General features: G+C 35.5%; 1 protein-coding gene and 1 non-coding gene across 2 annotated transcripts in view; both read right to left on the bottom strand.

Annotated features, from left to right (window-relative positions):
- Positions 1–3,283: 3,283 nt before the first annotated feature.
- Positions 3,284–26,339, bottom strand: part of RSPO3 (R-spondin 3) — a 77,352-nt gene continuing 54,296 nt past the window's right edge. Inside the window, exon 5 of the mRNA XM_027079545.1 lies at positions 3,284–4,489. Coding sequence (XP_026935346.1) covers positions 4,296–4,489 — 194 coding nt within the window. The 3' untranslated portion in view covers positions 3,284–4,295. The remainder of the gene's footprint in view (positions 4,490–26,339) is intronic.
- On the bottom strand, positions 13,479–13,551 carry TRNAG-UCC (transfer RNA glycine (anticodon UCC)). Its single transcript has one exon. It is a non-coding gene; the product is annotated as a tRNA-Gly (tRNA).

The raw sequence follows: 26,339 nt of genomic DNA on the forward strand, positions 1-26,339 counted from the left end.
TTTGAGAGACAGGATGGGCAAGAAAAGGTATGTGACAATTGAAATATTGATACTGAATGTCTGATGTAGCTGGGAGAAAGTGAGGCATTATCTGAATAAGTTGTTTTGGCAATTCCAATAGTGAAAAAGACCTGTTTATGTTTCTTCCTGTATTATTTTAACTCTGAACAAGGACTCAGGGAAAAGATGATAGAGTGGACCAATATTCTGCTTACACTGAAAGAGAATTGAATTGTGAGTCATTCCACAGTCATGAAGAGCTATAGCAATCCAGAACTTTCCCAAGGAGCCACACTTGCTGTTCCGTTTTTGTCTGAATGTTGGTTTTCTACTGATGGAACATAATTATCACTTCTCCTTTTCCCATCAACTCTCCTACTAGCTAGCCTACAGGCCCTCTGACAGACACACACACTCTCTCACACTCACACTCACACATGTAGTCACATTTGAGTTCAGATTCAGAGTTGAGTCTTACCCTGGGTTAAGGCCTCTGCGATTTGACTTCTCAGCTTCTTCTTTATGAGATACTAGTTCAGATCACAAGAAAATACTCCCATAATGTGTTCGTGGACATTTTTGGAGCTAAGAATAAATAGGATTTTAAGAGCTATGAGGTAGGGGAAGGAGCAGGAGCAGAGCTGGAGTGACTTCCAGGCTTACTGGTTGCTGGTTCTGTGACTTTGGGTGCTTCGCTGGGCCTCAGTTTCCTCAATTTAAAAACAAAGATATCAATAACCTGCTCAGAGGGCTTTAGGGATAATTACATGATGTAACTTAGTCAAAGGGTAAGTGGCTAGCACAAAGGAGGTACAATTTTTAGGTTTTGTTTCTTTTTCTAATTAATCTAGAAGTAGGAATATAATACAAAAATGTTAATACTACTAAGTTAGCGAGATGAAATGTCATTGTTTGCAACAGGAACAGTCTCAGTTGATCCAACCACCAGCTTTATGTAATCTTACTCTTTCAGTGGAGGGTAAATTTATATTGGCTTCCAGACCAACTCTGTGTTACAAGAAGTAGCAAATCAGCCTTAGAAAGAGGCCTTGTCCCCAACTACTTTGCCCAGAAATAGTTTCAGTCTGACTGAGATAGAGTCTAGTCAGTTCTTCTATTAAAATATATTTATGAGAAAGACATAGTATCTTTATGTCCATTTATAAAAAATGCATACTTTAAAGAATAGGTGATTTTTTAATTTTAAGAAGATCCAAGACAAAACTTGTATTTACATTTTGGTTCCTATTATTCATTTCATTTCCATGATTCTCACATATATACTTATTCCTTGAAATTATTACATGTGTGCATCTATATGGATACTATCATATATTAATCAAGATAAAATTGATTTATGCGTGTGGCTTGTGGAATTATTTTTATTGATATTTATTTATATATAGAATTATTATTATATTGAGTAGGGAACCTTTTAATTCTCATCTAAGAGCCTACACATTCCCACTTTTTGGAAAAGCAGGGCTGGGGAACCCAAAGAACACTGTCACTAATGCAGAGTCATTAGGGATAGCACCCTGAACTAACAGAAAGGTCACATGCTTCCCTGCCAATGATCATCTCTAGTCTACCTCTTTCATGCTGCACATAAGAAATGGGGACCCAGAGCAGTTAAGTAACTTGTAAGTGGTTAACACCTATGACTGCATAGAAGAGAGACATAGTCTCTATTATAAAGTAGAATCTGGAGACTAGAACAGGAGTGTGGATCAGACATGGATTTCCATTGCTGCACTCCCTCGATTTTCTTTGTATCAAGAATTTACCAGCCATCTGTTACCATTAACAGTTCACCAGATCTTAGAGACAGAATCAGAGCAGAAAGTTAATGCCTACTGTGACTAGTGCAGGAATTTTACCAGAAGTTAAACAGGAGATTTTGCTCAAAGTTGAGTAGGCTGCTAGTTTGAAGATGATAATGATTCCATGTGCCTAAAGATCTATTATGTGTGGACTGAGAATTGCAGTTAAAATTGATGTTATCTTTGTCTTCACTTATATTTCCCCAACGTGTGACCATTAATGCTAGTTTTCATTTCTTTTTCCTTTGTAATATTTCTACCTGTAATTACATGCTGCTTCAAGGATTTAGATTATCTGCCATTGTCTGGGGGACCACAGGGTAAAAGTCTTGAGTCAAAACACCTGGGAAGACATGGTAGTCATTTGCCACGATTGTTGTGTCCTGGTTTATTTAACCTTTATCCCAGTACTGCATATGCAGGCATAGATCTTCCCAGTAATTGCTTGTTGAAAGAATGAAGACAGTGGTAAACACAGAAAATACACAAAAATAATTTGGCCACGTATGCTTGACTACATAAGATCGAGGACAAAGATGGTGATAGAGACCACCCCAAAGTTCTAGAAGATGGGAATATACTTCCACCTAATATAGCTCAGTAGGAAAAGATTTGTTTCTCCTTAGTGACATAAATTGTAGGTGAAGATAGAATTAGTTTTATACATTGGGAATATATCTAGTTAGTTGAAACACATCTCATGTGGACAAGAAAAGAAAACACCAGAGTAAGAAACAGGAACACATCATTCAGAAATTTTATATCTTGGAAGAGGAAAAGAGAATTAAGCCAAATAGTCCATATGAACAGTACAGCTGGTGGAGAAAGAATGACCAGAAATAAGCAGCCAGAAACCAGATTCATTGCCAGGTCTTCAGAAAGCACTGATCTTTAGAGGGCTAGGAAGCCTGGTGGACAGGCGAGCTGTGTGTCCTTCCATGACAACAGGAAGGTTATGGTGGGTCATGAGATTCTGTGGCACATGCCTCCTTCTGCCCTGGGCTGGCTGTGTCCTCTTTGAAATACTGGTGAGGCCTCCAGCTAGGGTGACTTCAACCCCTAAAAGAGATCCACAGACTTAGAAAATATGGAGAAGAAAAGGCCAAATGTTCAAGATGCAGGAGGAGCTGACACACAAGAAAAGATGCTAATTGTGAAGCAATGAAGGGGGAGTAGTGAAATCATTTAGGGAGGCCTCTGCACCTATAACTAGAATTTTTTGATCAAAATAAGAAAAAAAATTGAATAAATATCTCCTAATACCTTGTAAGTAAATCTGCAATGGCTCAGATAACAGTGGATTCCAAAAGCAAACACTGAGAAATGTAATATGTTCTGAATTACATAGGATACAGAATCCTCTTCCCTAATTCAGGAGTCTCTAAGAGTAACAATTTTCTAAAAAAACAAAATGAACAAAGCTTTAAAAACTATCAACAAATATATTTATTGTGGTGGCTTTCCCCCCATTAGATACACTTTGTTAGGAAGTAGTATCCCTTTCAGTTCCAGGTGGACCATTAAGCAGGTAATAAGATTGCTCCCCACCCCCACCCCCACTCCGTTGAGAGAGAAAGAAAACACATGACTTTGCAAACATGTTATATTTTCCTTGCTCTAGTTTTCATTTTCTATGAAATCAGAATTTTCTTCTAATAAGTATGATTTGTTTTTGGAAGTAACTTACAGGTACATGTTTACAGACTTACATAACCCAAGGGGTAGCAGAGGCTGAACCACACAGTGCTGACATAGACTGGAGACCTGTTCCAGGTAATCACAACCCTTCACAGTTTTGGAAAGCACAAAAGTCATCTCCAACTCTATGGTTTCTTCCACATTTTGCCAATCCCATACAGTATATTTAATTCTGTAAATATGTGCACTCTCATGCTTCTTGCAGAAGGACAAATGAGGGCAAGAGAACCAAGCTTATAACAGTTGTTTCTGTGGTGATAATTCCTATGATTCCAAATGCCAGGCCCTAAAATCTGAGCACTCTCTAGATTTCCTGCACAAAACAACACTGTCCTTTGAAAGATGTTTCTCTCCTCTGATCTCCTGTTTCTTTTGAAGGGATACCACATCTTTGAATTTGCAGAACTATCATTTGCTTCTTTAAACAAATAGCTCAAAAAAATACTTTTATAGGAAAAAGATGTTGCTTCTCCAGATGTCGTCATTATGTTGTTACATCTTATAGCCTATTGATGATTATGTACAAAATTTCTTGTCTCTTAAAAATGCACAGAAGCGCGTAAGATAACCATTCAAAAACATCCCTTCTTTGAACTTCCGGCTCTTTGTTGTTAACTATGCTTGTATGAAGAATATAGCAACTATCTGGAATGTTGTTTAGACTGAGCAGTAACTGACACTTTGTCCATTTGTGGTCCTAATGGCTAGAGCACCTGTCCTGGGCATCTGGTGGAGATAGCAGCATCACGAGTTTACAACAATCTCATGGGACTCTTAGTGTACAGTGCTGACTGATACCGATTTCTGTTGTTTATCTTGGACCTTTCGCTTCTTCTGCTGCTGTTTGTCTTTGTTTTCTCGTTGCTCTGGAGTTTCTCTGCTGGGCTCCAGACCTTTGTTATCAGGTATTGCATCCTTACTTTCTTCTTTATTAAGTTTTTTTCTTTTTCTCTCCCTTCCTTTTTTTCCTGAAATGAAAGGATACACCTTTAAAAAAACATTGAATCATGTTCTATTTGGTTATTCTAAGTTTTTAAAAAGTAGTTGAATTTCTCTTAGGTTGCATACCATGCCCACAGATACCAAATATCTACTATTTAAATCATTCATTCAACTAGTCTTTATGAAGGCTGTGCTATATTTTAAGCAATGTAAGCATGAAACACATACAACATATAATGAAGCAATTAATATATGATAGTTCTGAATTCCAGATGGTTCTATTGCTATAAGTTTGATATGAATATTATTTTACATGATAGCTATTTATGGATATTTAATAGAAATTATTGAATAGATTTCTTGCCATCTAAGAAATTTATTAATGTCTATACATTATCTGGCTCCTACATAAGGCACTATTTTGTTTTCAAAATTGTCCAAGTAGCAGTTACATACTTGCAATATGCTGATATATCTACATGCCATCTACTAAAAGAGAATTAATTTGCATAAAAAATATGTAAATAAAGGTTCATGAGGAATACCAGGATAACTATATTTTAATGCAAGTATTTATATGTTGAAATTACTTTCCATCACAAATTCTCTACATGCAGGGGTAGCTGTGTCTATAACTTATCGATAACCCTATGGTATTAGCTACCAGGGCAGGGACTTTGTGTCTCTATCAACCAAATGAGTAGATATTTATTGGAATATACTGGATTCCATGGAGGACCTTGACCTTGAACTGGGTTTGAAGCACAGATTTATTCAGATTCACACTCTGAGGCATTTTGAAAATGGAATCAACACGACTTTAAAGGTTTTGATGCAGAAAAGCATATTGCAAGGAAGACTGGAGCCAGGGTGAAGAAATGGATTTTATTCTATTGGACTCGCGGAACTGTTAACAGTTTTAGAAGAGAGTAATTTGATCAAAATGCATGAGTCTGGCACCAAATTAGATGCATCGTTTTTTTAAATTTCAAATTAGTGAATTAACTAGATATTTTATTATCACGTTAACATTTTACATATACAACCTACAGCGTAAAATAATTTCAAGGGCATGGTTTTAGTAACCTCCATTCATACCCACATCCCAGTGAAAAATTACTGATTCAAATCAATATAGTAAATGAACACTAGGAACAAACTACGCCTTGGTGTGGGAGAAATTCTGATTGGCTGTATCCCTACACACTGAGCCATGTAAAATCTGAAATTAGTTTTGGTCTACAAAAAGTCACTTTGGACAAAAGTATTTTGGATAAATTATTTGCATGACAGAACCAAAATATTTTCACGTCCTGAAATAGGCTGCAAATATTGAATTCAGTGGTTTGGCTTTCCTTTTCTTGAGCTCTGGTTATGGAATTCTAGGAACCAATATTAATACTGCATTCGTAAACTCGGCCAACACAGTCTCCTTGGATTTTATGCCGCAGCTAGCTTTGCCTGAGACTATATTTACAAAACCTTCCAGTTACTTTATGAAAACTTGCCTTGCTGGGCTCAACATAACACACCTCCAAATTTTGGACTCTAAAAGGACAGTTAACAAAAATGAGAACTCAGACCACGTAAAATAAATATCAGTCAAATTATTTTGGATATGTAGAGATGAGCAAACAATATTAGAGTTGACTGTATGTCTAGGGTTGACTAGTTGTATATTGATTCACCAATTCCATTATTCTTTTCACTTAAAAGAATAATCCTGGATTGATAAGATTTCTACAGAAGAAATTCAGGGTGTTGTTTTTTTTTTTTTTTTATGCTGGCTTTACACATTTGAAGAGCTGACATAAACTTAGTAACTAAATAGAGAAAACTGAAGAGTTAATTTACTTTCTTGAATATGTACCATAATTTAGGTTTCACAAATCTGCATGAACTGAAAGAGAGCAATGCTGGTTTTTATGGTGTATGCTTGATTTGCTGAAGGACATGGCTGCAAAGGTTAGATTACATAATATTTCCATTCTGAAGAGCATTTTGGAGGTGTGCAAGCTCAACTCTAAAAATATTGTCAGTGAAAATCATTCCAAAGTTCCAAAAAAACTACTGACCCCAAACAAAATGTTATTTTTATGGAAATTATCCAAAAGTTCAGTGTTTAACATTGTTCTCTTGATGATGGTCCAACATCTTACAGCTGTGATCCCAACCATAAAGTTTTGGACATGTAAAAAATATATTGTTTCTTTCTTGGTCAGAGATTGATTTATATGTTTTCTAGCTACATGTGACAATGTACTCAACTTACAGTGCATTTCTGCTTATTAGCAAACTGATATGATTATTTCTTAATATGGGCAGAAACATTCTTGGAAATAGCTTGAAACCCAGTATCATAGTTTTATTATCCAAGGAATAACTATTTAGTCTGGGCGGTGAGTGAAAGGGGAGGTTCTACTAAAGTAACAGGAAACTAGCACATTGTACATTGTTGTTGCCCAACAGAGGGCTATTGCACAATAGAAAAATGTGATTATTACTTTTTACAGGCCATGTGTTAGTGGTTGGAAACTACCCTTTTGCGTAAGTAATATATTTTCCTCTTGTCCAAGAAATAAAAATGCAGAAGAGTGGCTCTAGTCCATTAAAAAATCACATGCAATTTGGGAAATTTGGTAAGGTTTTCATTAAAGAGGATTTCTTTTTCTATTCTGGTGACTTTTCATTGATGTGGTCAATAGTTATTTTTATACTTTTTTGGGTAATTATGCAAACTAAGCATTCCAGTTATCACAATCTTACATATATATGTTTGTGTTTTGTCATTCATTGATTATGTGTGTGCACATACACACGCGCACCAGAATTGTGTTGTAGAGTGTTCCAATGATTAAAAGAATGTTCATCTTCCCTCGATGTTCCATCCTCATGGGCGGACTTTGCATAGAAACCATCAAAAAGAAATTGCTATTAGCAATCAAGTACAATCTGAGCCTTTGCATAGAAATGTAATGTTTAAGAACACTGTCTTACATATGTAGAGAACAAATGTATGGGCACCAAGCGGGGAAAGCGGGGGGCAGGGGTGGTGGTGGTGGGATGAATTGGGAGATTGGGATTGACATATACACAATAATATGTATAAAACAGGTAACTAATAAGAACCAGCTGTATAAGAAAAAATAAAATTAAATTAAAAAAAAAAGAACACTGTCTTTAGGGTCAAAAAAACATGGTGTTCAAATTCTAGGTCTGCCACCAGCTATTTGTGTGACTTTTGGCAAGTTGTTGATATCTCTCGGGATTAGTTGTCTGATATTTAAAATGTGGATAATCATTACTACTTGCTAAACTTTTTAAGGATTGCGTGAGATGCTTGTAAAACACTTAGCATAGTGCATGGCACACATTAACCATGGGAGAAATGAAAGCGAATGTTAATAACTCATTACACAAACACAAATTAAACCTCTATCCCATGCCAAAGAGTGGGCTAAAACCTGGGGATACAAGTGAGATATAGAGACAGACACAATAAATATAGTCACACACTAATGCAAAATTTGAAGCATGCACAAGATCTACTGGTTGCAGACCAAGAGAAGCATTGAACTCTGCCAATGGAGATCGAAAAAGATTCCCCAGATGGAGTGATGTTTGAGCTAAGCTTTAAAGAATTAGTGAGAGTTTGCCAGGCTGAAGAGGGGAAAAGGGCATGGTAGGCAGAGAACAACATGTCAATGGCATGAAGGCATGCAAGGACATGGTGAATCTGGGGAACTGAAGTAGACTTCCTTGGTTTGATCAGAGTTTATATACAGTATATTACCCAGAGAAGCTGGAACAATAGACAGGACTTGACTGCCATTTGGGGAGTTTGTCCTGAGGACCAGTGGTACTGAAAACTGGAGAAGGGCAAGTATCAGAATCTGAGAGCAAAGCAGAGTTTGGGTGTTTCTGTGACTAGTTTAACATGTGACCTTATTTTCTATTTCAGAAACACTTCTATAAGTAATAAGAACCCATAAAGTGAGTATTGGTAATGACTGGTATTTATTTTTGAGCCTTAACTTTTAAAAGAGTAGCTAAAGTCTATGTGAAGACCATATAGCCGCGTATTATTTAAGATTCTGTTGCAAGACAGTGTCACATAATTGAGTAGGTGCTTGACCTTTTTGAGATCCTGAAGTTACTTTCTATTAATACAGTAGTATATAGCCATTTATGTAAACACCTCCTAGGGCTTTCTGCAGACCAGGTTTCCAAGTGCAGATGACTCTGAAAAATACAGATTCCTAGTGCCACTCCTGGAGATCATGATTCAGTAGTTTTCATGATGGGCCCAGGAACCTACAGTTAAAAACATGTCCACCCCCAGTTTATTCTTATGTGCAGCTTCATTTAAGAACCATAGCTGTAGATCAACAGAAGATCCAATTTCCTTAAACATATACTCTCAAAAAGTTTATTTCATATCACATGGCTTATCATTTCTTTTCTTATATTTTTTTCCCATGGATATCAAATATGTTTTTTAACTTACTGTAGCTACTAATTTTTAAGTCAAGTTTTCTGATTAGGTACATTTGGAATAGACACCTAGATACAAAACAAAAATTAGCTGCAGATAGTCTTTTTAAAATATATCAAGGAAATATGAACTGAAAAGAATAAACATATTAAAAAGAACAAAGAGAGAAGGAAATGATCCTGAATTATATTTCCTAAATTACATATAACATATTTTAAGTTCCAAGTAAAAATAAAAACCACAGAAAATGCTCAATCACCCTTTTAAATATAATGCGGTTATAAATAAAAGAGTTGTTCTCCTTAGAATCACAAATATAATTTATTTATTGAGAATTATTCAAATTATGAATATCAGTTCACAGTTTTCCAGATGTTTAGAAATATCTGTGTCTGTCTTTATAAAAGCTGCTTCTTGGTGAATTTCTTGCAAGATACCACTAAGGGGAGCTATTGAGCTTAAGCAGCGCCACTTCCAAGACTTTTTCAAAAAGCTGAGAATGTATCCTACACTCTAAACTGAGGACTAAATATGACAGAATCTATGATTCAAACCAATTAAATAAATATCCCATCAAAAGTACAAAATTTATTGCTAGGTAGTTTCTCTTTATTGGGTGTAGAAGGAAATTCAACTGGAAAGGCAAGGCTTTATACCTTCAAAAGAACACAAGTGGTGTGAAAATGGGGTTAATCTGATGAATTTTGGATCTAGAGTTGGACCTGAAATTTATGTATAGAGGATGAAAATTCCAACTTTTTTCCTTTTTGTTAAGACATCACCGAAGAAATTTCACAACGGAGGGGAAATTGCTACGGTATAACTTCTTCAGCAAATATGATTTATCGTGTAAATACATATTTAAGGGTCTTTGAACTGTGGGCACAGGACAGGACAGCCTGACCCAGTGGTGAAGAACAGAGCTGAAAGTCAGCAAGGCCAAATTCCTTCTCAGCTATATTATTACCAAATAGAACTGACTTAAGAAATGCATTAAAACCTTTTGTTTTGTTTTGTTTTTGTTTTAATAAAATAGAAACACTTATTTCTTTGCTATTATTTTAACTCAGGAATTTATTCCAAATAAAGGGAAAATATGAAAGAATGATAGGTTTAAAAAAAAAATAGGCGACAATTTCTCCAAATGGAAATTTAAGCTACTTGATTTATCTACTCTGTACAGGTGATCCTTAAACAACACAGGTTTGAACTGTGAAGATCCACTTATACATGGATATTTTTCAACAGTAATATTACAGTACTATAGCTTCTGGTTGGTTAAATCCCCAGATGCAGAGGAACCCTGGATATGGAGGGCGACAATAAATTATACTTGGATTAACCCTCTGAAGTTGTTTAAGGGTCAACCATCGTTTAATACATGAATTAGTTCAATTGTACTTCCATTTAACTTCCAAGATGCTTCTGAGTAACTATTCGCAGAAAAATAATTTGATGTATCATTACATGCTCTGCTAAGTGCTGTAATTTGGGGAGTTACCTTGAGCCCATTTTTGCAAAGATATTAAGACTGAAATAACATTTTGCCACCAATTGAAAATGGTTAATGTAAGAGATGTTAATCTATTTGTGTCATTCTTTTGCGGATTCTGAAACAAGTCTGTCCTGACTGAAAGGCACTGAGTGTAAATTTTCTGACGTGAAAGAAGATAAACCCAAACTTCTTGCCATGGCGCCCAGGATGCTTGTCCTGTGACCTGGCCCCTGCTTATGTAGTCAGCAACCTTGAAGACCTCATCCTTCTCTTCCTAGTCACCTCTGCACTTCACCTGCCACACTCACAGTGTTTACAGATCCCGTATGTTTGATTCATTTCCCTAGAATGCATTCTCTAGTATCCCTTGCTCTAACTCAGACTTAAGTACTCACATGTCACCCCTTCAGGGAAATCTTCCTCACTCTTCTAACTTTCTCTTAAGCTGGATTATTTATGTTTCTCCTCTCTTTGCTCCTTAAACTCCCAATTAGTAATCCTGTTGCAATAATCAAGGAGAAGATGACTTGAGCTGTCTGTTTTTAAAAATAGTAAGAGCAATGACAGATAACTAAAAATTAATGAACACTTCCATGTGCCAGGCATACTTCTAAGACCGAGCACTGTGTCTATAAGCTCTATTATAACCTCCATGGGAAGATGAGGAAAACGAGGGCTCTTCTTAACCACCGTGTTCCTCTGCCTCCACAACTGTGTCTCAATAGAGCACAATGTGACACGACATCCTTGTATTCTTGTTTTATTTCACACTTAAACTACTGAATACAAAAAAACAAAAAAGAAAAGACAGTGTGCGGGTGTGGACTAACATAGGAAAACATAGAGGTTTTGTAAATATTAGAACATACTTACTTGACCTCTTGAAACTTCAGTTTCCTGAGCTGCCAGTTGTTCCTCAGAACCTAAGAGCACTTTGCAGTAGATGTTTTGTGTCTTCACCATCCAGTTACCTCATGCTCTACCCTCTTCTGTTTTATTGCTACAAGTCTGTTTAGTTTTCATTATTTCCACTCGTCTCCCAATCACATAGAGGTAGGATATTGCATACATATATATATCTTATCATTCATATCTAACTTAGAAACTTTATTTGACTTTTAAAACTACCACTATTACATTTTTGAAATTCTAATAAAATTATCAGGGATTTTTATATTTTGTTACATTTAATATCAGAAAAAGAGAAAGAAAAACTGTATGAATTTAAATTTCACAATCCCACTGAGGCTTGAAGGCAGTCCCATTATAAATAATTTCATTTTATGGCAGATATCATAAACGCCAATAATAACAACTTTTCAGAATCTATATTTCCATAATATGCTTCAGCATAATCAACTTGCTTTTGCCAAATCAAATACTTTCCTTATGAATTGATTGTTGTCAGTAGGCCTTTACAGATTTTTTTCCCCTGTGTTGCTTAAATAGTTTCATTACTCACTGAAGATTCAAGATCTGAAATTTTGAATTCTCGCTCCACGTCCTAACAGAACTTTCCATGTGCCTTTCCCCCAAACGCAACTCCAGTCCATCTTCATGGTTCTGATGCCTAGAATGCTACCCTGGACTTCTTGCACTCAAAAGGGACATTACCTAGAGTGCCAAGGGAACTGTCAGAGATACTGGATACTGCATACTGTGATGCCTTCTTGTTGTAAGTCGTCAGTATTAAAAGAACAGTTAAAAGTGCAAGGAGAAAAAAGAAACCCAAAATGTTTTACTATTTGCAATATTTACAATTTACTCATTATAAAAGTAAAGGGTACCCTGTATTTTATTTTACAATATTTAAAAAATATAACAGTGCATTACGATTTACATTACATAACTATTTTAAGCTTAGTATTCTTTTATGTGGGCTAATTTCTTTTGAATCAACTACCTTTTGTTTGAAAGTTCACTTGAAATTAGTAAGTTCAGTGTTGTTTTTTTTTTTCAGTGCAAAATTTCTTAACTTCACTTTGAAATTCTACCCAGCATATTAGGTTAGATTACAAAATTCTTGGAAACTAAATCACATACAATTTACATGTTGAAAATTTCCTGATCTAAGCATGTTTGCATAGTGTGTTTTGAACTAGATCTTGGGTCGTATACAATTTCATCTATTGGATAAGCAGGTAAACTTATTCTGATTTTCATTTGCTGTCAAAGAACGTGTTGGTAAATTTCACCTATTAAATCAGTCAAATTTTGTTCATTACTTTTGCCATAAAATTCATGACTAGCTTGTGAAATGACTATTACTGCTCTCTTTACAAAAAATGACTCTGCATATGATATTTTGATTGTTTCACATACTGTTTATGAATTTACGAGGATATGTGTATATTGCTTATCTTCAGAAATTAGACAGTGATGTGGCTGACACCGCTATTTCAAAAACCGTTGAAACCTGCCTAGTAGCATTGTCGAGTGTCCTCCCAAAATTTTCAGTAGAGACCAGTCTTCTCGAAGTATTAATGAGTATCTTGGAAATTAATTTATGTGTTTATCTTTGTTGTAACACTCATTCTCTACCTTGTCTCCCTCCTCACAGCCCACCCTCAACTCATGTTGACTGCTGCTATAGGCTACCATCTTATACATCAAGGTAGAGAATATGTATGAGTCTATGGAATGTTTACGTCAAAATTTTTTCATATCATCCTTTAAAAAATTTATTGCAGCAATTTAAATATAAAAAATACCACCCAGTTTTTTTCTAGGAATAGCCTCTTTGAAAATTCCTATCATATGCATATTGCCAGACTTAAAGTATGTAAGATAGTTTATTATGGACAGGATTTCCTACAAAATTATTTTAAAAGCAGAATACACAATTGTCAGACCATCTTTTGAGTGATTCCTTTAAGAAGTATGGGCAATGATATCTTTAATACTTCACTATAATGAATGTTTAAAAAACATTTCATATTTTTGTGATAAATTATTTTTCCTACGTTTGTGTCATTAAATTTTTTTTTTTTCTTTTGACTGAGCTGCGCGGCATGTGGGATCTTAGTTCCCCGATCAGGGATCGAACCTGGGCTCCCTGCAGTGGAAATGCAGAGTCTTAACCACTGGACCACCAGGGAAGTCCTCAATTTAAATTTTAAATGTAACAACTTTATTTAATATACCACTAGTCAACAATAAGTTGAAAGTACTGCCTGAAGTGTAGACTGCTTTGAAAATCTGAGTCTTAAAAATGTTTTTCTTGGTAAACTTTTCTTGGTGAATTTTCATTCTCTTGCTCTAAATCTTTCTGAGTTGACAATCATCCTACCCCAGTCCCACTAACACATGCTAAAGTAACACAATAAAGAACGCTTAAATTTGTTGACTTACCCAATTCATTTACCTTAGAGAACCAAAAACCTCAGTTATATCAATATTTGATTCTGAAAATTAACAATTGATATTTTAAAACTGTTTTTCATCCTCACATATTCCTCTCATGAGAGAACACAATGACAGTGTGTTTTCATGTAGAGCTTAGTCAGAATAACACTGGTATTTGAATTTTCCCATTTTTCTTCAGTTAGGTGTGTAGGTTCACAGTTCAGTCTTTCATACTTGAAATACAGGTTCTGGAATCTGTTTATGGTAAATATCTACCAAACGCCTTTTTTTTTTTTTTAAAGAGAATCATTGAGCCAAGAGCACTGTCTTCATCTTTCATGAAATATAGTTTTCCAATTAACAGGAAAGTCCTTCATTTCAAAAGTCTGAACAGAATGCTACTTGAAAATTCATTCCAGCTGGTTAAATTGAAGAACTGAAAGAATTCCAAAGAAAGAATATTCTCTTGGCATTTATCATTTGACTTTCATTTGGATAAATTTCCATTCGGTCCAAGAACTTGTCTCAGAATTTTGTTCTTCTGAGACAAAAAAAGAAGTGTTGATAGGCATGTTTGACTGTGCTGTACTTCCTCCCTTACCCAAATTGTGTACTCGGTTGTATTGACAGGAGGAGATGGCCTCATACTTGCTGACACATTGGCAGTGATTGATTATACAAGAAATGTTGATATTATTCTAGTCACTTTTATCATTTTATGCACTAGTTGACTGTGCTGTCTAATTCTCATTCTACCACATCCCACTCTTTCTTTCCTTTGAAGCTTTTTACTGCTTGATGGAGGAAAAATGTAACTCTAATCTGGAATTACATCACAGGGGGGAAAACAACTACCAAGCGTTTTATCTAGTGTGTGTTACTCCATATTTTTAGTAAAGATGTCACACTCTTTTATAGTTATAATTTAGTATTTTCAGCAATTTATTACTTATGTAAAGCTAATTTTTTTTAATGCAACTTCAGTACATTCTCAAATGTTTTCACTATTAATACTAGTTTCAGTAATACTAGTTTTAGTATTTCCTTTTTTTGTTACAGATTCTATCTCAAACTATTGACTTCTTAACTAGCTTAGAAAACATAGAGTACCCCATGTAGCCTCTACTATATTAAAATTTGCAAGAAATAAAGTTTCTTCATTAATGTAAATAAGATAATAAGGGGTGTATTTCACCTGTAGCAGATAACACAAGCTGTTTTAAGTACTTTTTCTCTCACTCTGTTCGTGTGAATATCTGTTCTTAATTAGAAATACTTTTCACATGCATTTCCATAAGCAACAAGGTAGCTCCTTGTAATTATTTCATCAACAGTGGTTACATATACTTGAATGGAATACAAATGATTTAATTTCTTTAAAAGTTTTGGGCAGTTGAGCGTTCACTAATCTAGAAATATCCACCCTATAATTGAGATCAGTAATATTTTACCACATCTCATTTTACAGTTTTTCATTGTACTTCCTTTCTCATGGTATTGATGCATGTTAGTGTGGGGGAGGAGTTGGGAGAGTAGACACATGTGCAACAAATGTGTGTGTATGTTTGTGTATACATATAAATACATATGCACATATTTATTTATAGGCCCCTTGCCACCACAGATGGAAAAGTTCTATTTTTCTGGTGGATTTAAAAATATTAATTCAAAGACAGAAAGCCTGTTTTCCAATTTAATTTTCAGTAAGTCTGAAAGGAGATTTAGCCAATTACAAGAGTTCTTCAGAAACCCGAACCTTGAAAATTAAGAGACTCTGCTAACTTATGTGACTTTTACCTTTTTCTTATCAAACATATTTTCCATATGTTAAATTTAATTTAACTTAAATTAAGTTGCACCCTTTCTTTTCTTTGCAAACTTTCAAAATGTTGTGGGAAAAACAAAATATGTTGCTCTAATAAGCATCTGATTAATGCAGAAGAATTTAAAGAATTATGTTCATTCTTTGGATACTCAAACTTTTACATGTGGACTTCCCCTCCTAACATTGACATTATCATGAGAAGTCCAATTTCCCTCTTCTTTCTTTGCTACTAATTAGTCCATTTCCTTCCATTGTTTTGATTGGGTCCCTAAGTGTATATTTTATGTATTATCTACATATATTATCTACTGAATTTTGATCTATATTTCCAGGCCTTTTTTAATATGTCATGATGATATTGAATTATGCTTCTACTTTTTATAAAATAGGAATAACATTGTAGTAATAACTGTAAATATGATGGACTTACCTTTGTAGAAACTCAACCTTAATTTTGTTTCCCTATAAAAATATTTAGAAAGAAAATACAATTCACAGGATGGGTTATTTCAGGTCGGGTGGATAACGTTGGGGCTTCCAGCAGTGGGTTCCTGATTCATTTGCATAATTTTGTGCACAGAGAACCTGGAGGCATAGGAGGCCTCCATACCTGGTACACAGGTAAGCACTGCTACCATTGCTCCAAAGAATGTGGCAGTTTTGCCTTTCTCTTTGGCACAAGCCTGTACACAGTTGTGACTCAATAAATATTGGTTAAAAAAATTAAATGAAAAGATGAATAATGCTCTCTTTTCTTGATTTAATGCTTGTCATTCTATTTGAGGGAGAGACGGGGAAGGACAGACATAGAGAGAGATGCTTTTGGTGTTATTATCACATATGCAAGCATGCTGTGATTACCCAGTATTTTGAACAACTTGTCTTAATGAATGACATTTATTATTATGGAGTCCTCTGCCAGTTAGCCACTTCCATACAATATTGGTTATTGGTTTCAAGTGACTACAATCCACTCCAGAGAGCTGCATCATGGTTGCAGGGAAATAATTTTAACTTGTCATGCTCTAGAAGATCATCTTTGGGACCAAACCAATGATGAATAACTAGAGTATCCCTAAGGCTGTTTCAAGTAGAGAACTTAGAAGTCCAGGTTGCGACAGAGGTTACAGAGCATCCTCTCTTCTATTGTGAGAAGGAACTTAAATTCTAGAACAGTTTTAGGGATTTGAGGGCTCTAAGGTTTCCCTGAGACTGGGAATGTGGACAACCTCTCAGCCCAAAACTGGGAAAGAGTGGCCTAAGAAAATTTTTCTGAGACTGGAGAATAAGAGGTGGTCAGGGAGAGAGTGGGGAAATGGAGGAGGAGAGGAAGGGACTTGGATGATTATGAAAAGTTGAAAGATGGCAAAATAGCTTTTTTCTTCCTTAAATTATCTTCTATAGCAGGCACAAATGATGCTTTATTTGGTGGAGTAGGGAATGTTGTCTTCTTTTAAAATAATGAAATATGACCCTGGCTCATCTTGGCCCAATCTTAGGGCTTTTGAAGTGGTACTGCACAGTCTCAGAAGTTTGATTTCCCCTTGAGTTTTGACTGACTGTGGCTTTTGTTGTAATCCATTGAATTTTGTGTTCGGTGGAATTCCACCAAAAGGAAGGGCCCTTGGGTAATATGATGAAACTGTCAATTTAAGAGGGTGTAGCAAGGGCAGCAAATGGCACGTGTAATGCAATTAACGAGAGAAAGTTGTAGGAAGGACTTAAGCAAATGAGCTGAAAATGAAATAAACTGTAACAGTTTCTGAAGGAATGAAATCTGTCTTACACCATCTCCACAAAAATGAATCCTTATTGTTTAATTGAGAATTTAAGAATCAAATAAGATGCTCTTGGAAATAAAAAGGCCAAATGAAATAGAAAAAAAATGTTCTAAAGGAATAAATAGTTTTTAATATTCCATGTTTTGGTTTTTTACCTTCTGAGCAAAGTGCACAATCTTCCTGTGTCCCTGGAGACCATATGAAGGTAGAAAGGGGAATATATGACCAATGATTGATATAAACCCTTCCCTTATCTCCAGGGAACTTTTAGGAAAAAGGGTAGTAGTCAGGAGGTGATTAAAAATGCTGAGGAGTAAGAATATTTAAGGATGGCAGGAGTAAGATTGGCAGATTTATCTCTCTGCTGTGCTGGGGGTTGAGGGGATGGGAAGAAGAATCCTTTCTTCTCTATTACACCTTGGCCACCCTTAATCAAGTACATTTTGGGGCCCTGTAAACTCTCTTGGTACTTTTTAGATGCACAGGCCTTGAGGAGTGAAGCACAGAAGGCTGTCTCCTGGGCAGCCTTCCCTGAGTATGAACAGGTCTAGGTGTGGGTGATGAATCTCTCCTAACAGAAAACAATACCCATGATTTCTAAAAATCAGCAAATATTTCAGAGATCACTGAATGCTCTAATAGATGATTTTTGCTACTGCTCACAACACATAATAAGCATTGTATTCTTTATGTATGTTAATATATTTTACATTTTTGATTCATACATGGATTAATATATTAACATATTTTGCTGTACTAGTTGTTAAATGTTTTGAAAATCACTCCTTGCCTATATACATCCTTTAAGATACATTTCAAAGGCTGCTTTCTCCATGAAGCCTTCCCCAGTTATTCTCCAGCAGGTGAGTAGGGATGCAGTCAAGTATAGCTTCTATGACCTTGGACTTTGAAGTTAGAAAGATCTGAGTCTGATTCTCTGCCAAACCATTTAGTCATTTTCTATCCTTGGGGGATGTTGCTTAAACTCTCAAGACCTCATTTAAAAAAATATGTGCTTAAAAATATGTGTGGCATTCAATTAAATGTCAAACATCTGAAATGGGTATCAGAGAATGTATATTTTAGACTTGGCTATATTACTTAGCAGCAACGTGACCTTAAGTGAAGCGCTTTCTGTGATTCAGTTGACTCATTTATAAACACGAACAGATAATTCCTATTCTTCTCACTACTTGGGATAGGTGTGAGGAACAAATGATATATAACTACTTAGAAAATTGAAAAAATAATAAAATTATAACCCCTAAAATAATGATGATATGATGGTGGTGGTGGTCTCTATGAAGATATAAAACAGTTGAGTAAATCAAATCACCTTTGAAAACAGAAGAGCCCTAATTTGACTAAAATAAAACCTTAATTTTTTAAGACTTTTGGTGGAAGTCCTTAACCCACTCAAGTCCATCTGCTTTAAAATTTTAAAAATCTTATTCCTTATGTATTGCTCAAACATGTTATTGTCTCTTCATTCTCATTTAGTTCAAGCCTCTTACCATCTCCAGAGTGTAATTCTGCAAAACTAGGGACACTGCATTTTTTTGCTTCCAGCTGTTTTCCACTTTGCTGTCAGGTTACCCCCTTATAGCACGGAGGGCTGCTCTGCTGTTCCTGTTGGTCTCTTGTTTTTTTAATCTTCCCTGTGCCTGTATTTCCAAAGTTGGGAATACATAGCTTAGAAGGCCCTTCAGAATCTGACTCCAGTCTATTTTATAGTATTTTTTAGTAGTCTATTTTATAGTATTTTTTACCCTAATTTGCCTTTGCTTCAGCTATACCACATGTCTCATGAATATCTGATCACATCACATTCTTTCTTGCTTTTGTGCCTTAGATGCTCGTCCTTAATGGAAAGCTTCTTTAGCTGGAAGAATTCTACGTGCTTTTCAAGAGCCAATAACACTTTACCTCCTCTGTTTCCAGAACACTGTACCCATCTGTCTATTTTGCCATTATTTGTTTACAACTAACTCTCACATGAAATTGTGAACTCTTAAGTGAGTCTCATACAGATTTGTGTATCTTCCTTGTCATTTTCACTTCTTGCATCTAGCATGGTTCCTGGCATACAGTAGTTACTCAACACATAAAGTCACAAGAAAGGATGAATAGGCAGAGTGTTCAATGCCAGAATCATACAGAGCTAGACAAGCGGTGATACCACAAGGCTTAAACAGCAAAAGAGTTTAACGACAATTCTATTCATAAAAACAGATTTTCTAGTAGGACATCAAGTTATTTATCAGACTTAGTTTGCCTTTGCCACAATTATATTGCTTTGTCAGTTTCTTTATATTCTTTTTAGTAAAGGAATCTTTGCTTTTGGTGATGATGTGATCCAGTAAATAAAACTGTTCTATATGAGGCATGGCATCATTACGTCACCCCAGCTGGAAGCAGTAAGGATACAAGGCTTACTCATGGTTCCATCACATCCAGCTTCCAATTTTCTAAGCTTCGGTTTGTCCACTGATTAATATGCACAACACATGCATGATGAGTTAGGGATGATGGATTTAGTCATATTTTCTACAGTCTGTTTATGAGAAGGATTAACTTTCCTTTTTAAATCAGTGAGAGATAGTCAGAGGGGACACACAGGCAGAGTAATGAAAGAACTGGGCAGACTTAGCCGAATCTGTCAACAATTTCTTATGGAGGAAATCATCACTGTAAATGTTCACTTCATAAAAAGAAGCAATGCTAGTTGATGTTTGGTCCTTGGCTTGGTAATCATTTATTTACCCAGGGTCCATTCAGAGAGCATTATGTAAATTGGGAGCCCTTCAAATTTCTAAGAAGCATGATCTACTTTACTGGAACAGCCGTGTCGCAGGCAGAATAATAGCCTCCCAAAGATGTCCATGTCCTAATGCTGGAACCTATGAATATGCTACTTTACATGGCGGATGGGAATTAAGGTTGCAGATGGAATTAAAGTTGCTAATCAGCTGACTTTGAGATGGATAGAATATCTGGGATTATCTAGGTAGGCCCAGTCTAATTTCATGAGTCCTTAAAAGAACTTACAAGGAAGAAGAGGCAGAAGAGAGGGCCAGAGAGATGCTATGTGCAAAGGGCTCACCCTGCCATTTGTAGCTTTGAAGGAGAAGGAAGAGGCCCTGGGCTAAGGAATGTGGGCTGTCTATACAGGCTGGAAAAGGCAAGGAAGTGAATTTTCCCCAGCGCTACTAGAAGCAAACACTGCCCTGTGGACACACTGATTTTAACCTAACTAGGCATGTGTTTGTCTTCTGACATATAGAACTGTAAGACGATAAATTTGTGTTCTTTAAGATACTATATTTTTGGTAATTTATGGCAGCAGTAGAAAACTAATATGAGCCCAAACTTTGTAATGGTTTTCTTATATTTCAGTTCATAAATATATGCCAAAAATGGTTTTGAAGACCACTATCCTACTATTCAGATGCTCTAGGTAACCTGAATGGATCATCTTGGCTCTGAATAGCATCTAACTTGTCTAGACAGACTGTTAGAACATAAGCACCACAGATTTCTTTCTGGCAACTTTATTCCTCGAAATTTGGAGAAATAGAATTTACTGGTGACCAAGCCTGCAAAAAGCAGCTGTGTCAGAAATACTAATTTTTTAAAAAGTCATACCTCTAATACTTATCCAATTCTTGTGAGAACCCAAAATTTGCTTTTCCTAAAAATGATCTGATTAATTATAAGACAAATTGTGAAACAAGATGGGTCCTTCGCATCTTATTTTTTTGTATACGGTGCATACATTTTCAGTGTCAATTTGTGAACAAGGATTCCTATTAAGCAGAAATTCATCTGGAGTGTATCATCTGCAAGATCAGCTTTAAGAGAAATGAAAAAAATGTGAAGACAGGGAGATTCTTTAAGAATGAAATTATGCCTTCCTCCATGCGCCCACACCAATGTGGTTACAGAACTTTGGGGAATTTATTCCAATGTTTTCTGTACTCATGGTGTTCATTGCTTCAGTTCTTCCTATCAGAATCTCCTGAGGTCAGAAAATTTTGCCCTTTTCAGAGACTTTTTTCAGCCAGTGAAGGCTTCTGAGCTAACCAGAAATCAAAATGGGATGCTGCATTTTGTCAGAACTGCATGTTTAGTCTGCTTTCTTAGGAATAATCAAGAAAAGTTATATGTGAAAAGACACAGATGCTCCTTTCTCAGTGATATTTTCATACTTTTGAAGTATAATATGAAAAAATCTAGTTGAAATCTAGAACAACATGTATTTTGTATATCCATGTATTTTATTGATTTATAGAAGCTCACGAAAGATAAATATCTTTTGGAAATGCCTAAGATTATATATATAATATTATTATATTATACATAATATGTAATACAAGGCAATAAATGTTGTATCATGGTGATGTTGACCCTTAGTCCAGAATGTCTTTCTTTGAAAATGTATAGTAAACAGATATTCTACTATTTATTCTGACTTATAATTGAGCATATTTATAGCATGGAGAATATTTTTAATTTATCAGACTTCCAATAATTTTAGGAAAATCTCGAAAAGGTACCTAAAAATTAAGTTGCCCCAAATTTAATCATATTACTTATCTTTCATTTTTATTATTATGTGAAAAAAGTAGGACTCAAATTAAAGTTGCCTTAAGACATATATTTTGTTATGAGTTTAGTAACTAAAAAGCATGTGTGTATATGTTAGAGAATCTCAAGGAGTTGTTTGTAATATTTAAAGTTGTTGTCCAACCCAAATTCTATAAAATGTTACTACTTAACTATAATATACCATCTATTGCTTAAAAATCTATACAGTGAAATAGAATTAGTTAACATTTCAATATTTGGATTAAAGATGACTATAGACTCTCTCATAGGATGTAAAGCCCTAGAAGAGCAGCTAAGTAAATACCTATTAATATTCTATTAATACCAGTTTCATTTCACACTTCATTTCTATTTCAGAAATGAGTCAAAGGACTGTATCCAACAGATTGAGACTAATACTAGTGAAATAAAATTTATTATTCTATTCTATCATTAAAAAAACCAGCAAAACGCCAATAACAAAAACAAAACTTTAAGACCACTACTTGGCTCTCTCTGACTCCCTTCCCTGGACAGCCATTAAATAATTGACTTTTGAGGAAAAACAAGCACATTTGTAAAAAGTCTGGCTTCTTGTGAGTCCTTTCTCCCTTTGTCTTTCATCTCTTTTACTCAAGTTATAAAAAAAGAGAAAGTAGATGCAAATCTTTTTAATTTACATTTTTAAAAACTTCTTTTCAGTTCCTGTTTCACCAATTTAGTTTTTCACCTAGCTTTGATTATTCATCTTTATAGTTCCTGACTTACTATGTTCACACCTTATCAAAAATTCTAATAGAATATAGAGTTAAGTTCTTGTGACCAGAACTTATTACTGGCATGGAACATTTGGTGCCAACCTCCAACGAATCCCAGATTACATTTGTATCCACGTCCTCTTTTTGACAGGGTACTATCTTCTGCTGTCTCTGGGCAAATACACAGGTCCTGTCTGCTGGAAGACCAGCTGGGTTTAAGAAGGAGACGGACTCTCATGGTTGACAGCTAACCAGATGAATGTGCCTCTTCTGTACAGCTGAGGTAAGGAATTGTCATCAGTGAGTGTTTGGTACAATTTGGTAGCTTGAAAGGCTGGGAATTCACATTTGTGATATTTAAGCAGATTTTAGTCTCATTGGCTTATTCCCAAGAATTGGGTAACATGTTATAGTTTTTGATGACTTGTTGGTTATTTGTTATTCTTCTAAATTCCCAAAGAATGAGCAAAATATCCAGTGGGAACACTGACATGAGCAACAGACTTAGCAGTCACTTTTGTGAGCCATCAGCCGTGGCACATCACATTAAAAACCCCAAACGCAGGCCAACCTTGGGTCAGAATTCTCCCCAGTTAGAGGAAGACTCTACCATGAAGGAAAAGAGCAAGTTCAGAAAGAGTCTTGGCTTAAAATGTAAGGTTTGAGAATCTTAGTAGAGTGGAAGGGGTGGAAACAGGTAGTGTTTATTAGAAATAAAAATTTGCTGCCACAGAGAAGCACAGGGATTATCAAGAGTATAGTAATTCAGCTACAAGGAATTCATACCTTGTAACGGGTGTCACCTGAGTTAAATGAAGATGAACTTTGACTTTTATTTAAAATTAAATAAATATATAAACCCTAGAGTAAAATATTTCTTCTTTAAAATGTGTCTTGAGGTTTTTCATTATCCAAACCCTGGATTATCGTAAATTCATCCTAAATTTCTTTCCGGTGACTCCTAAGATAAAGTGCTTTTTTTTCCCCTTTCCTAGACATTAAAACACATTTCACTCTTTTTGCGGTACGCGGGCCTCTCACTGTTGCAGCCTCTCCCGTTGCGGAGCGCAGGCTCGGACGCGCAGGCTCAGCGGCCATGGCTCACGGGCCCAGCCGCTCCGCTGCATGTGGGATCTTCCCAAACCGGAGCACGAACCCGTATCCGCTGCATCGGCAGGCGGACTCTCAACCACTGCGCCACCAAGGAAGCCCCACATTGTGCTCTTTTAAAGGCTTATTCTTTCCATCTGCTTAACCATATTAAGAATAGTCATGAAAACTGGCTGACCTAAAACAAGTGGGATTTTAGGACCCAAAGAAGCTAATAGTAAGGAGTGAGCATTTAGGTCTATTCACCAAGAAAAAGGAGATAACAAGTTCCCTGACACTGGAGCTTCAATTCCTTTGTTACAGGCTTGTACTTCAGCTTCTTTTTCTGCTTAGTCATTGCTTTAACTCCCACTCTGAGATTAATTGCATGACCCTTGGAGATGAATGATCTTCCACTTAATCTTAGCCAATGCAATCTGGACAACCTCAGGGTTGGTGAGGCTCCTCTTGGGTGGTTTTCATTTGTTTTAAGAACATTAAAGTATCTCATAAATCTATATTTATTATATTGGTGAGTAATCTACTATAATTAAATATGAAATGCTGAAGACAATGTTAAGGTAACATTGGGGTCACAAACCTCTTTTTATGGTGGTTTCATGGCTGCAAAAATACCCTGGAATTTGCTTTTGTCTTTATGTCTGCATCTGTTTAACATTACGAAGCATCCAACAGCATATCATTTTCAAATGGGCACTTTATAAGTGTTTTAAAATAATAGCGATGTTTCTTGATTATAAATACACACTGCTTATAACAAAAAAATTTAAGGTGAATCTTGGAGAGAATGCAGCTAACCATACCCTCATTCAATATGAAGTGTCTTCACTCACCAGTATTAGAAAATTTGGTGAGCCAGTTTTAATACAGTATTTAAGAATATTCAGGGTTTAATACTAGATCTGTTCCTACTAGTTTTCGATTGAGACCAGTATGGAGGTAACAGAAATCAGGCAAAGTAATAAAAAAAAATCAGCTCAAGTCCATGAATTTGGATCTATGATTTAGAATGGACTATGATAAATGTGCTAAAATTGACCTCTGTAATACCTTCAGGGAGAAAAAGGATTTGTTATGCAAATTAATATTGGAACAAACAGTTGTTTTTAGAGGTGTTTAAATGATCAAAAAGTATAAAATTTTCCAGCCCTTTATATCATTTATGAAAAAAATCAATGTTACGAGGAAGTATTATTTGATAACTGAAGCAGTCACCTAACCAATTTTCCACTTGACTGCAATAGATTCATCATATGCAGTTGAGGAAAGTATCACAATTGCATGTTTTCCAGACATATTCTGTAAACACTAGCAAAGCTATTCCTTTGGATTTTCTGAATTTTCAATATTAAGCAAGATGCATCCCTCCAAACCTAACAAAAACTAAATACTATGCTTTGGAACTTTGTCTTCAGTAAAGGAACTCAATTTTCTAAGTTAGACAGATGAACAAAACAAAACAAATGCGCATACCCAAGATAAGAGACGCTAAGTGTCAATTATAGGGATAAAACCACAAATCAATAAATAACTCATACTAGGAAAATATATATGTTAGAGGACAAATGAATTATAGAACATAAAGAGAGGGAGAGTGAGTGTTTTCAACAAGCTGGGATAGTCACTTCTTTTTGTATTGAAATGTGCTACAAGATCTATTGACTATGAAGTTTTAAAATTGAATAAATCTTCATGCATTTGTACCTAAATTCAGGAATACAAATGAAAGAGTTACTCACTCATATGATTCCATGGCTAGTTTAAAGAGTTAAGATAAAGCTGCCCAAAGGTAGAAGCGTCTCCACAAATCTAAACACTATTTCTATCAGACATCCTTGCAAACTGGCCTAGGAAAATTTTACTGAGTACTTCAAATGTAAATCTATTGTATGGCTGAGAATAAACACAAATAGATCACAAAATGGGCTTTGTTAAAGAAAAATGTGTTGGTGACTATGTTCCCAGTTCTCTGACTCCGTATGTTATTAGTTTTAACTACCGTGTAGCACACACATACTTAAAGTTTGAGGAGAATGAAGTTAGACTAGTTACATTCTAATGGCTCTAGAGAATATGGTGTCAGTGAGGTCAGCTTGTAAAGCCATGGTCCTCATGTTCCCACAGGACAGCAGCAACAAAATAAAATCCAGCATATAAGCAGTTTCATTATGTATCTGTAACCCCGATTTCTTAACGTCCCATGTTTCTTTTGCTCTCTTCACACCTCTTGGTCTTTTCCTGATGGGAGCATATCCACTATTCAAAAATGAGATTTAGTGAAGTGTTTGTAAAAACACACAGGCAAGGCCAAAATGGCAGCCACCAATTTGTTCTTATTTCCATTAGGCCATCCTTGAATTCGAAAATCTCTAATTATGTTTCAAGTGCTTTAGAAGTCTTAATAGATCACTAGTAGGTTTTACCACATCTTAATTCTGAAAATCTGTATATAATTTAAAGAAAACATATCCATGTGTTTC

Source organism: Aethalodelphis obliquidens, unplaced genomic scaffold, assembly GCF_003676395.1.
Source record: "Aethalodelphis obliquidens isolate GAN/ISIS:26980383/991018 unplaced genomic scaffold, ASM367639v1 scaffold3, whole genome shotgun sequence".
In the NCBI taxonomy this organism is placed as follows: domain Eukaryota; kingdom Metazoa; phylum Chordata; class Mammalia; order Artiodactyla; family Delphinidae; genus Aethalodelphis; species Aethalodelphis obliquidens.